Raw genomic sequence first — 14,114 nt, 5'->3', positions numbered from 1 at the left:
CTGAGGAGCTTTAAAAACTCCTCATTAACTGGGTCTTACTCCTGCAGTTTCTGACTTAATTGGTCTGGGGCCTGGTATCAGGAATTATTTTTTAATTCTTCAAGATATTTTAATATGCAGCCTACATTGGGAACCACTGGACTCAAGACAGTTTGTTCTGCCAAATCTTTTTATATTTTTCATCACATTCCCCACGTAACCTGGAAAGGGCTGGTAACAATTAAAGAATGGCAACTACCGCAGGAAGGAGCCAAAATTCTGCCTTTGAAGGTTAGAGGGGGAGAAAAACCAACACCTGTTCTACCCCATCCACGGAGGAATAACAAGACTTTTTAAGTGGGGATATTATTTTTTTTCTACAACAATTTACAAGCAATTGCTTTAGAACAAGGTCAAGGGCCTCATTGGGAATAGGCATCTTAGCTTTTAAAACTGATTAAACGATACATTAAAGGAAAGCACATTTTAAACCTTAATGTGTCCAAAAGGTTGGATGGCAAGGTTTGGGTGCCACTGCCTTGTCAGAGACAAAGCAGGGACCAGGAAGGCTGTGTGCGTGATTTTAGGAGGTAAAGAAACTCAGGTGGGAAGGAATTGCAGAAGCCTGTGGTTCACCTGGAAAGCCAGAGAGAGAGAGAGAGAGAGAGAGAGGATGTATTTTGGTGACCTAACAGGTATTGTGAATAATGAGTATGCTTTTCCAAAGGGATCTGGTCTCCCTGTTGGAGAGGATCCTGAAATAACTTAAGAAATGCATCTTGCTTTCAGGTTTCCTGAGAACATGAGGGCCCCTAGACAGAATACAAGGTATAATTCAGACAGCCAGCCAGAAAAAGAATTAAAGAATCAGGGCAGGTGTGGGGATCCTAACAAAGCCTGAGCTTTTAGTAGTCAGAAGACTTTTCTGTGTAATAACACGGAAAAGAAAATGAAAAAAAAAAAAATCTTGCTCCAAAGAACATGTGTCAGGTGTGAAGCTCTGTCTGTGGAGGGACAGATGTGTCATCATTTCTTGGACAAAGTCTGGTACGTTGTAGGTACCCTCCTAATGTTTGTTGCCCTCCTTTTAAAGTCAGAGCAAGAGAGGTAGCAAGAATCTATATCCTAAGGAGGAACATAAAGTGAAAATCACAGTGGAAAGGATGCCTAAAAGAGCAAAGGCTAAATCAGGGTTTTAATTGCCTGAAATGACCAATTTTCCAAAACTTGTCAGGTAGTTGTAAAATCAGACATATAGGTTCAAACAATCAATTGCAAAGGAGCACTTATCAAAACAGTGGCTGGGAATCTGCTCCTGTGATGAAGACCCCAGGGCTTAGAGGTAAGTTAAGTTCATTCTGAAATCTGGATGATCTTGCTGAAAGAGTCAAAACAAAACAGAAAGAACAAACCATCAAGAGCCTTAAACTCCACTCGGTGGAAGAGGAGGTGAGAGTCCTACTGTAATCTTTGCTACACAGATTACATTCCAAGTATTATATCTGTGTTTAGCAAAACACATGATGAAGAATCTTAAATAGCCAAGCGTGGTTTTGGAGAATAGATCACTTTATCTGTAGAAAAAAGGTCCTGGCATTTATTGGGTGCTATATGCTGGGCAGGCTGATTTTAGGGTCTGATAAATATGTCAGACTTTAGAGTCTCATAAATATATCTCTTGAAAAGTAACTGAAGAAAACATGGCTGTTCAACCTGAAAATGAAGTGATTTAGGGGATATGAGTTTAATGTCCAGCAGGAGTTTAAGTGTTCTCATCCCATAGAAAATTGATTCATTTTGTTGCTTTTTGCTTTAGAGAACAGCAGAAAGGCCAGTAATAGAAGTACACAGAGGCTCCATTTGACTTAATGTAAAGAATAATTTTAAAAATATCCCAATATTTAGACTTTATCCCAATATATCTACAGTTAGAAATATTGTGATTTGATTAAGGAATGATAACAAAGCAGTGGTGTCCTTCTACCATAACATTTTCAGGCAGAGGTTTTACCTTTACCTCTCATGGGAATTCTAAAAGAGGTTATCATACTGGATTAGAATACATGCAAGGCTTTTCCATCTGGGAGAGAGATAAGGAAATAATACAAAGGAGACTGTGCCATGGGATAGGAGAGGTGGAGAATAGCTTTGTTCTGAAATATGTGCAGTTGGAGTAAAACAACCACATTGATTGGAGAGAATACTTCTTTCATCATTTGGGGAAAAAATACTCTCAAACTATATCCAGAATGTCGAAGAGTGCTGTCAATAGCTAGAAGTTAAATTAAATCCTTCATTGCTAGTGAGCTTACTGTCCTTGCATTGTTTAATTAAAATGACTTTTTATTGTTTGCTTAAATTGGTGTGCTTTTTACTAGGATGATCGATGGGGAAGCATATCTCATTCTACATTCCTCCACCAGTTAATTGACTAGAAAATTATCATGGACTATTTTCTCATTGGCTAGTGCTGAATAAAACCGTAAGAGTTTTGCTAAACTCTTTAGCAAAAATAAAATTTACCTCTGAAACTTGAACGTGTAAGTGAATCACTGCGAGAACTTTTAAATGCAGATTCTGATTCAGTTAGTTGAGGACAGCGCTAAGACTCTGCATTTCCATTAAGTTCCCAGGGGATGCTGATGGCTGCTGGTCTGGGGACACACTTAGAATAACGAGATGACAAGTTATTCTGTATGTAACATGCCAACAAAATTTTTAAAGGTGCAGAAAATGATGGCAAGATCTTTCAACTCTACAGTGTGAAGTATATATGTGAGTGCTTAGCTTTCGCTTTCTTTGTGTGTGTGTACACTCAGACACAGATACCTTCACATATATACATCTGAATATATATACATTCCAGTCCGTATTCAAATCTCTTCAAGGTTATGGGTCTGTTGTTTCAATTCAGCATCCAGTCAAGGACAACACATTAGAATTGATTGTTTTGCCTCTACAGCGTGTTTTTGGTTTTCATGACATTGACTTTGATTTGACTAGGTCAGACCATTTCATTTACTTTATAAAGGCACTTTCTAGATTTGTCTGATGATTTGATTAATTCAGATTAAACATTTCTCTAAAGAGTCTACTGGTGTTTTTATTGTAGGAAGTTTTTTTAAAACAGTAATTCTGCAAAAAAAAACAAGGTTTTGCATTTATATTCAGTCATATTAGTAGCAAGACGACTGCAGATACATACTTGGATGATAAAACCAGTCGGAAAACTCAAGAAAATGATAACTATAAAAGTCAGGAATAGTGATTACTTTTTAGAGGAAGGGAGGGATCTCCGATTGAGTTGGGGAACATGAACTGACTTCTGGGATGGCCAGCAAAGTTATATTTTCTGACCTGACCAGTGGTTACAAGAGTGTTGACCTTATAATAATTCACTAAGCCAGATACTTGTTTTATGTACTTTTCTCTATCTGTGTTTTATTTTGGAATGAATTCTTTTTCATAAGAGAGAAATCAGAGTAATTTCTCTGATTCTGAAGGCCATATCATGCTCTTGGGCTAAGTATATTATTTTAAATTACCCTTAGGAGAAAGGAAAGAGAAAGAGAGGGCTAACTTTTTTTTTTTTTTTTTTTTTTTTTTGAGACAGGGTCTCGTTCTGTTGCCCAGGCTAAAATGCAGTGGCGCCATTATAGCTCACTCTAGTCTTGAACTTCCGAGCTCAAGTGATCCTCTTGCCTCAGCCTTTTAAGTAGCGCAGATTACATGCCCACACCACCACATCCAGCTAATTTTTTTGTTTTTATAAAGACAGGGTCTCACTATATTGCCCAGACTGGTGTCAAACTCCCTGGGCTCAAGTGATCTTCCCACCTCAGCCTCGCAAAGTGCTGGGATTACAGGTGTGAGCCACCATGTCTGCCCCCATTTTTGTTTTTTTAATCATCTGAGTGGTTTCAAAGCTTTTGTTCTTTCCATACCACCAAGCTATCTCCTTAACAATGAGCTCTGAGATCCATTTAATAATTCTGAAAATTTCCAGTCACTTCTGTCACACATAGAGGCCAGACTTAGTTGCAAATAAGGAGCCATTTGCAAATATCAGAGTCTTGTTACATAAATATTTTTTTAAAGACAAATGTCAAATTCTTTTTTTATCTGTCTTCCAAAGATAAGTGTTAATATACCATAAAAAAGTACGAACTGGCAGAAAACCTCAAGGGGAAATCCTGTGGTATACTTTCCTTCGGAGTGATTGAAAAGTAAACAATTTGTCTTATAACTTTAGTATGCATGTGTGCACGCACGCACATGCGCGTGCACGCACACACACATTGCTCTTAGCCTCTTTTAAATCCTTTCTTATGCCAACACTAGTTCCTAAAAGGAACTTAAAACTGAACCTCCCTAATTCACTATTTTAAATAAAAGTCACTTGGTTAAAAAAAAAAAAAAAACATTAAATTAAGGCCAACTTGGTAAATAAAATCCTCTGTGGATCAGTTAATGTGTCTTGATAAAAAGCAAATCAACATAGCTGAATTTGGGAGATAGGCTGCTACTTTAATATTTGAAGTAGTTTGGCAATTCCTCCACTCCATAAAGGAGTTTAGGGCAAAAATTTAGTGGGATACATGGATGATAGTTTTTTACACACCTTGGTGTATTAGTACACTACTGAGCCTCAGATGCCAAGAGAGATTTTTGTGAAGTTGGCAGTGAAGCTCTAACCACAAGAATGTTCACATGCCAGCATGTTCACCTAAAGCAAGAGTATATATACAACTGGCTGAGATCCAAAAAAGGAAACTATGCTAAAGAGAGATAGCTGAGGGGAAGGAAGAACTTCCTGTCTCAAGTCATGTTAATTATAACATTAAAAGGACAGCATTCATTTATTGAGTACTTACCAGGAACAGCTTTTACTTAGCAAGAATACTTATTTACTAAGTAGACAAAAATGTTGTAGAAGCAACCAAGGCTCAGTATCCTCCTCTGTAAAACGGGGGTAAGAGAATCTAACTCATATATTGGGTTGTTGGAGAAATAAAGTAGATCATGTTTACAAAATAAGTTGCCCAGTGCCTAACCCAACAAAGCACATCATATATGAGTTATCTTTGTTATTGTTAGAAGATTTCGAAGGAGGGCTTCTCATTCTCCACTGCGGCGCTGCCTTTCCACTCCACAGAAGCTCTGGCAGCACCTACAGTTGTCCATGTGCAGCACAACAAATCAAGCCGGGCAGATCTACCATTGGCGCTAGTTACCAACTTCCTAGAGACCCATCAGTCCCAAAATCCCCACTCCAGGAGTCCTGGAGAAGAGACTAAAACCCAAATGCCTTCACTCTGCCAAGGGAGCTTCCCTTTTTTGTGTGTATGTGCCACGGACTTCTTGAAGTAAGGAAGCCTGTGGACCCCTTCTCACTGTGATATTTTTTAAATGCATAAAATAGAACACGAAGTATGTCAAAGAAAACGAATTACACTGACATACAATGATCAAGTATTTTAAAAATGAATTTGTGTTACAGTAATATGTGTTTCTGTAGTAATGCTTTAAATAACAATAGCAGCAGATCTAAACAACTGAAATGTCTAAATGATGAGTGTAACCCACATGCTGAGATGTCTGCCACAACAAAGTCATAGGTACAGCTAATACTAGGAAATATTAATTTTTCATTAAAGGTTAGGGAAAACAAAAAAGATGCAATTTTTGCCCATTCAGATTCACAGACCCACTGAACCCTATTTACCGAGCCCAGGCTAAAAATGTTTACTATTATAGCCTCATTTTTGTATGGGCCTTGGAGAAATCCCGCCCTTATTTTTCATGCCCTTTAGAGCTAGATCTAGTTCAATGCTATTTCTATTAACGGAATGTCCTAATAGTGCAACAATTATGTTTTGAGCTCTAAGGTCTAGGCCATGAGAATAGGCTCTGAGAAAAGAAAAAGATTTTGGGGTTCTCCTTCACATAAAAGTTTTTATTTCCTGGCAGGAAAAGGATGCATATTTACAGAGACACTGCTAAACTGTGGTTCTTAGTTCAGAGAAAAGGAAATAGTCCCCATACCCAAAATATACTCCTTTAGACACATTATACAAGAATTGCCAGTGTCACTCGGTGGATGGCTGTAAAATCACTTAGTCCAGGCTACACTAAAGAAAAACACTTCATCAAATTGGGACCCCCTACCCCCGCCGGTACACACACAGGGTCTTGCTTTGTTACCCAGGCTGGAATGCAGTGGCAGGATCATAGTGTGCTGCAGCCTTGAACTCCTACCTCAAGTAAAGTAATCCTCCTGCCTCAGCCGCCCTAGTAGCTGGGACTACAGGAAGCACAACAGTGCCTGGTTAATTTTTTTTTTTTTTTTTTTTTCCAATTTGTGTAGAGACAGTCTCACTATGTTGCCCAGGCTTGTCTCGAACTCCTGGACTCAGGTGATCCTCCCGCCATAGTGCTAGGATTTCAGGCGTGAGCCACCACACCCAGCCTAAAATCATTGTCATTCTTAGTTGGCTCTCACCAATATGAAGTTAAGAGATCAGGCATGGGGTTGAGATCAGAAGTCTCTCCAGTCAGGCAGTGCTCATTTTAAATACCAGCTTTGCTGTTGCCTAAATTTATCATCTTGGAAAATTACTTAAACTGTCTGACCTTTAGCTTCCCTATCTGTAAAATGAAGTTTATAATAATAGCAGTTTCTATCTCATAGGGTTTTTCTGTCAATTAAATTTAAATATTTTATAAAATCCTTAGCACACAGCCAGAAACTTAGTAAGTGTTCAGTTCATGAGTTTCTCTGTAACTGGAGGCTGATGAAAAGAAACATTTCCTGTTGATCTCCCAGTAAAGGAGATGCTGGCTTGTACCTACACCTAGAGCTGTTGGGTTTTCTAGTAGCAACCCAAGGGTTAATACTGCCGGAGGCTGTGGGTGGCTTCTGTTTAGATAAAGCCACATCCCAAAGCTTCCTTCCAGCCTTGGTTGCTATTGTTAGAGTTTTTCACCACCTCTTTGAAGTTTCAAGATTGACAGATGTTATTCAAGAATTCCTCCTCCCGCCAAAAGTTTTTTAAGTGTAAGTTTTCTAAAGAAATAACAGGAAATTTTAGGAGAAAGTAAAACTTTGGTTTCTGACATTGAACTGGGGATTTCTAGAATCTTCCTCAGTCAGTGCTGCACATAAACTTAAGGGGATTTCTGTTTTTGTGTTTCCTTTAGGCTAAAAAGAAATTGAAATGAGCAAAGAAGACTGTTTTTATAGATAGTTAGGAATTATAAAATAAAATTAGCCATGATGAATCAACATTTCATTTGGACGTTTTAGTGGATTAAGGACACAGCTAAGTAATTATGCAGTTAATATTTAAATTTTTTCAAATTTCATTTTCTCATATGTGAAAAAAAATTGACTACATATTCACATTTGGCCAAAGTGAAGTCTCTGCAGATTCTGCCAATGAGGTTATTAAAGTAACACCTCTAGAACAGGGGTCAGCAAAGCTTTCCTGTGAAGGGCCAGACAGTAAGTATTTTAGGCTTTCCGGGCCAGATAAGATCTCTGTTGCACGAACCTCTTAGTTTTATTGTTTTTTAAACAACTGTTTAAAAATGCGGGGAAAATCATTCTTAGGTCATAGGACTATACAAAAGCAAGCCATGGGCTCTTGAGCCATAGTTTGTCAAACCTAGCTATAAAATATTAGAAATTTGAGAAATATCATTCCACATAAGTTATCATTCAGTTTCGAAAAACACGTTTGTTGAAGACCATAAATTGCCCCATTCTGCCCCGGGTACTGGGTATAGAATGGTGACCAGATAGATCTGGCCACTACCCTGCTTTGTCAGGAGAGAAGCAATCAGATAATCAAGTGGATTTATGATTATAAGACATTCCATGTAGTTACAGACACAGAGAATGGAGACAAGTGGGTACTTCAAGCAAACACATTCATTGGATACCACAGATAATAGAGGTGGAGTTTCAGGGAGGGAACATTGTGGAAGTGGTAAGTCTAAGTGGAAATGCTGACTGCTGGATCGGCTGTTGTGTTTGAACATTAGTTCATCTGCCCCCTTAATTTTGTTCTCCAGGTTTATACTTTGCTGGACAATAGGGACAGTCCACACATCTCCACAAGAGCATCCTTTTTTCTTTTGCATTTGAATCGTTCTGAAATTGCTTTGTCCCACCCCATTTCTGCCCTACTCTTACCTGTTCTTTGTCCCAATCCAAGCCTCCCAGTGTAAGAATTTATGTTTTTAAGGGTCAGTCACCAAATTTTCTCACTTTCCCTATATTTTTTAAATGCATTCATGTATCTTTCCAAAAAGTGTTAATTTTTTTTCTCTTGGTTTCTGGAATTCTGATGTATTGGGGTTACTTCTCTGGTTACTAGACCCAAGATTTTCATGTAGAATATACAGTCAGTGGAAGTTGGCATTTCTACTTAGACTTACCTTAAGAACAAGTAATCATATTAAACCTTAAAAATTGATATATACTAACTTCATTGCTCACTGTGTTTTGTTAAATGAAAGTATCAGATTCTGGGCCAGGTGCAGAGGCTCACGCCTGTAATCCCAGCACCTTGGGAGGCCAAGGTGGGCGGATCATGAGGTCAGGAGTTCGAGTCCAGGCTGGCCAACATGGTGAAACCCCCTCTCTACTAAAAATACAAAAAAAAAAAAAAAAAAATAGCTGGGCGTAGTGGTGCACGCCTGTAATCCCAGCTACTTGGGAGGCTGAGGCAGGAGGTGAGGTTGCAGTGAGCAGAGATCACGCCACTGCACTCCAGCCTGGGTGACAGAGCAAGACTCCATCTTGAGGAAAAAAAAAAAAAACAAACCATGAAAGTATCAGATGCTGTATATAACCTGGGGTTCATCATCGTGAGCCAGGAAAATTTAGGACATGAACACACACGAGTTTAGGAGAGGAGTTTAATAAGCAGAAGAGAAGAGAAGGAGAAACAACTCTCCATATATAGAGAAAGGAGTCTCCAAGCAGAAACGACGGGCTGGCGGTGAATGTGCTGGATTTTATAGTCCGGTTTGAGGAGGTGGTGTCTGATTTGCATAGGGCTCACAGATTGGTTCAATCAGGTATGACGTTTACATAGTGCATGGGGAAGACTAGTCACCCCACCCTAATCTTATGCAAATGGACTTTCCAGTTGATCAGCACCATCTTGTCTGCTCTTTACTGTACACATGGCTGACAGAGAAGGGAAGATGGAGCCACCGTCTTGAACATGTCCTTAGTTCCTACCGGCATTCATGCGTGCAAGCTCCCAGCTTGCCTGTCTGTGTCTGAAGCTCGACTTTACAGGCTGCTGTTTGTTAGAAAATGATTTGGGGCTGCTTTTCATTAAAAAGAAAAGCCTTACCTTGGACTCCCATACCCTTACTATCTGCCCAAGTAATTTCTTCTTAACTCTTTTATCAATACCATTTAGGTAATGGGTTCCCTTTGAAAGAATTTGGTTATATCCTCATTCCACCTGGACTATATTCTCGTCACTTTTTTTTTTTTCTCTTCAAACACCTACTGTAGGTGAAAACTGACAATTGAATAATCAAAAGATCCTTCTCTGACATGGAGTTTGTTTCCCTACCACCTACCTGTTTTTTCCTTTCTATTCCCCAGGTGCCAGGTGGTCAGTATGGGAGAATTACTCTTCCTTAGATAGATCATATATTCTTTCTCCTGAACGTAGCACTCTTTCCACTCATCACTGACTTTTCCCATTCTTCAGAGACCAACTTAAAGGCAATTTTTTGCTACTATGCCTTCCATGTTTCTCTAAACTTTTCCGCATAACCACTAATATATAGATTGCATTGTACGTTTAGCCCCTATCCCAGATGCCATTTATTCCTTATTTGTATATATGCCCTAAGTCCTCTACTGGGTACTCTTTGAGGGCAGTGCCATGCCCATCATAGACCCTCAGTAATGATATATTTAATGAATGATTCCAGGATCTGAGCATGCGGCCTGCTGATTAATGGGTACTTTGGAGGGCAGATAGATGACACATAATGCAGTAGAATTCTGGCATGTTTGCCCAATGAAAACAGCCCAGCACAAGCTCCCATTGAACTACAGTTGCCTTTTGCTGTCTCCTGTCCACTGTCTGTTTCTTTTTATGTCCTTCTTCCAAAGAGGAAAACTATTTCACCAGAGCCAACAAGGCAAGCATATGAACCAAAGTTTGATGCACAAGATATTATAGTTAGATATCTGGTGCTGAGGACTCTCCTCATCCGCCCACAGGGCCTGCTTCAGAATTCCAAGTCATAAAACTGCAGTATTTCCATTTTTAACTTATCTTACCTTTGTGGCAATGTTTCTATTGTTGCTATTAAATATTTCAGTTCCATGAAACTACAATTTACATGCACACTGAAAAGAGAAATGTTGGGTGGTGTAAGATAACTGTCCAAAGAGATCCTTTCCACGCACTCCTCTCCCTGTCACCCGTAGGCCTAGGGTAGCCTGAATGCTGATCAGAGCAGAACAAGTTGGAGCTTGAAAAAGAGCAAAGATTTTGGTGGAAACTGTGGCACGCTCTGTGTTTTTACCAGATATCATACATGCAAGTTTTTTGAAGGCAGAAGCTGTGTCATTTTTTTCCATGTTCCCAATGTCCTGAGCTTCGATAACACTCAATAAATGCTTTATCTTTTTATTTGGCAGTATTGAGGATCTGCTGTGTGCTAAGTGCAGTTTACTGTAGTGAAGAAGACGTGGTCCCTGCCAGCATGGAGTTCCCTGTCTGTGGGGGATGGAGAAAGTAGGGAAAGACAGATGTGAAATCAAGAGGTGGAGTCATAGGTCATTTAATTTAAGTTGCACTGAATTGTTACCTAGGAAAGGTATAAGGTGCTATGAAAATGTATAAAATAAGACAATTTTCCAAGTTTTTCTAGGTCTCTCTTAAAGAGTGACATTTAAGCTGAAGTTTGAAGGAAGAGGAGGAGATGTCAAATAGATGGCCAGAGGCAGGGAAGACTGAACGAGTGTGCACTGGCATCCCTGAAATAACAATTAACAACGTAGTATCTACAAAAACTATACAGACGCTAAAATCTATAGATGCTCAGGCATGAACCCACTTCCTGACAGTACATACCTACCACATCCAACTCCTTCTCTCCTTGTTTTGTTTCCCCATCAGAATACAACACCAGCAATCCTGACTTGTTGCTAGTCATATTTCAAGTGACAGGCATCAGCCTCCTGCCACCACTGGGAGTTGCCATATCTGTCATCATCATCTTCTACTGCTACCGCGTTAACCGGCAGCAGAAGCTGAGTTCATCCTGGGAAGCTGGCAAGGCACGGAAGCTCATGGACTTCAGCGAGCACTGTGCCATCATCCTGGAAGACGACCGCTCTGACATCAGCTCCACGTGCGCCAACAACATCAACCACAACACAGAGCTGCTGCCCATTGAACTGGACACCCTGGTGGGGAAAGGTCGCTTTGCTGAGGTCTATAAGGCCAAGCTGAAGCAGAACACTTCAGAGCAGTTTGAGACAGTGGCAGTCAAGATCTTTCCCTATGAGGAGTATGCCTCTTGGAAGACGGAGAAGGACATCTTCTCAGACATCAACCTGAAGCATGAGAACATCCTCCAGTTCCTGACAGCTGAGGAGCGGAAGACGGAGTTGGGGAAACAGTACTGGCTGATCACTGCCTTCCATGCCAAGGGCAACCTACAGGAGTACCTGACGCGGCATGTCATCAGCTGGGAGGACCTGCGCAAGCTGGGCAGCTCCCTCGCCCGGGGCATTGCTCACCTCCACAGTGATCACACTCCGTGCGGGAGACCCAAGATGCCCATCGTGCACAGGGACCTCAAGAGCTCCAATATCCTCGTGAAGAACGACCTGACCTGCTGCCTGTGTGACTTTGGGCTTTCCCTGCGTCTGGACCCTACCCTGTCTGTGGATGACCTGGCTAACAGCGGGCAGGTAAGTTAGAGATAGTGCTAGATCCCCTTTACCTTGAGCCTGGCCTCACCCTACCTCTTGATCCATATCTCCTGGCTCTTATCTCAAACAGCCCTATACTCTGGATACTGGTCTAGGGAATCTAGCCAAAGTACCGAGTCTGCCTTGAGCATGCTCTGCTCTCTCCTGCCTGAGCATTTTTGCTAATGGACAGCATTTCTCCTCCTGTCTTCAAATCCCTCCCAATTCAGCACATTTTTTCCTCCTGGATCAATTCTCATTTCTCTTCCAGCAAATGTTTTTTCGTTTTTTCAAGCACTGTTAGTACTTTACCTCTATTTTCCTCCCTTGCTTATGGTTGTACTCAGTCCTTTCTACTCTATATTAGCTGTAGTTGTGTTGGTTTCTTTGTATTATTCTTTGTATTAATAGGGCCGTGGAAGGCCTATTAATAGCGTCATGGATCTCCCTGAAGTCCAAATCTACGTCCACATGGTCACCCAAGATACCTAGCACAATGCCTTGAACATTGAAAGTAAACTAAGTACTTGTCAACTGAGTGAGCGCTTCTGCTCTTGAAGCACTCTCACAGATTAAAATGGAAATGTTTTTGGCTAAGAAACTATTGGAAGGTGATTAGAAATCACCACAACATCTCTTATAAATGACAAGCCCAGTGTTTTCACACAGTGGAGTCTGCGGAGAGCAGCACTGTCTTCTTTAGCCAGGTGGCAGGACTCACTTTGAAGCATTCGGTTACTGCTCAGTCAGCCCTGTGTCCATGGCAGCACACGCAGTGTTGAGGTAAACATCGAAACATGGGCAGCCTAATGTGCCAGAGTAATGAGCCATGCAATGACCTCTTGAGAAGAAAAATTGTTTCTAATGCATGCCAATGAGAAACATTCCTTGGAATGATAATATCAACTCACTCAGCTTCCCTACATCCTTGGGAAGGTAGGACTTTGTTGTTATTTAGTCAGTCTATACATACTACAATACTAAATATTTAAGTGATCCATTCCCTGGAATATTTTTTTCCTTTTTCAAATGGATCCCACGTTTGTATATTATCAGTCATAGAGATTGGCACAGGCCTAAAAGTCAAAATAAAACTACATGGCCCACACGTCAAAATTATAAAGTGATCCCGATTTGGTCTTTGTGAAAATGCTTTTATACAATTTAATTCAGTAGAGATAATATGCAGTTGTACTATATCCTTTGCACACTGGAATGTGCCATGGGATAAATAAAGATTAAGACTCAGTCCTGAAGTGATCACAACTGATAGCAATTATTATTTTTACCAGAAGTCCTGGAGCTTCAGGAAATAAAAAAATACTTAATTTTGAAAAGCAAAAATAAATATTTAAAATATCACAAATATTGTCTCTCAGGTTATCTGTAAGGACGTTACTGAAAAATGTGATGACACACGTTGTGGGGTTAGATAAGGCAGCTCTGGGGTTTGGTACCTCCCTATTTTGGCATGCTTTGTCTATAGTCTTCAGAGGGTTTTCAGGGAGAGAACATCTATTTTAAAAAATAACCATCTATCTGTACCTTTCTGTGCATTTCTCATTCTTTAAAACAGCACCGTGATTTTTTAAAAAAATCATTTGCACATGTCAGGGGCCACTATCAGCTATATTGTGAAAATAGAAATGCATCTGGAATTAAATGATGGGCCTCACTGTCTGTTTTTGCTATAGGTGGGAACTGCAAGATACATGGCTCCAGAAGTCCTAGAATCCAGGATGAATTTGGAGAATGTAGAGTCCTTCAAGCAGACCGATGTCTACTCCATGGCTCTGGTGCTCTGGGAAATGACATCGCGCTGTAATGCAGTGGGAGGTACGTATGGACCAGCATCATTGTGTAGTGGTAAACTTGTCTTCAAAATAAGATCATGTGTTGCTTCGATCATTATTCCAGGGGTTACAAAGCAGTTATTAGAGCTAGTTGAGATCTGATATTATACAACCATCCCAGAACTATTTGGGGTTGTGCTAAACAGCCTAGGTTTTTAAACCAAAAGCCACATTTAGAGCATAAAGCTTTGTATCTCCTTTTATAAAGCTTTGTATTACTCTTCTCTTGACACATCTCTTCACAATTATTTAAATATCTGGCAAGAAGTGAATACTAATAAAATGTGTAAGAATTACCTCTAATGGGCTGGGCGCAG

At 40.2% G+C, this 14,114-nt stretch overlaps 1 protein-coding gene across 2 annotated transcripts in view; it reads left to right on the top strand.

Annotated features, from left to right (window-relative positions):
* Positions 1–14,114, top strand: part of TGFBR2 (transforming growth factor beta receptor 2) — an 86,668-nt gene that overhangs the window by 53,162 nt on the left and 19,392 nt on the right. For both annotated transcript variants that reach the window (XM_023192279.2, XM_023192280.3), the window contains 2 exons: positions 11,145–11,944; positions 13,639–13,780. In XM_023192279.2, the coding sequence (XP_023048047.1) occupies positions 11,145–11,944; positions 13,639–13,780 (942 nt within the window). The remainder of the gene's footprint in view (positions 1–11,144; positions 11,945–13,638; positions 13,781–14,114) is intronic.

Source organism: Piliocolobus tephrosceles, chromosome 2, assembly GCF_002776525.5.
Source record: "Piliocolobus tephrosceles isolate RC106 chromosome 2, ASM277652v3, whole genome shotgun sequence".
Lineage (NCBI taxonomy): Eukaryota > Metazoa > Chordata > Mammalia > Primates > Cercopithecidae > Piliocolobus > Piliocolobus tephrosceles.
The sequence above is the reverse complement of the archived record's forward strand: the minus strand, read 5'-3'. Positions and strand labels throughout refer to the sequence as shown.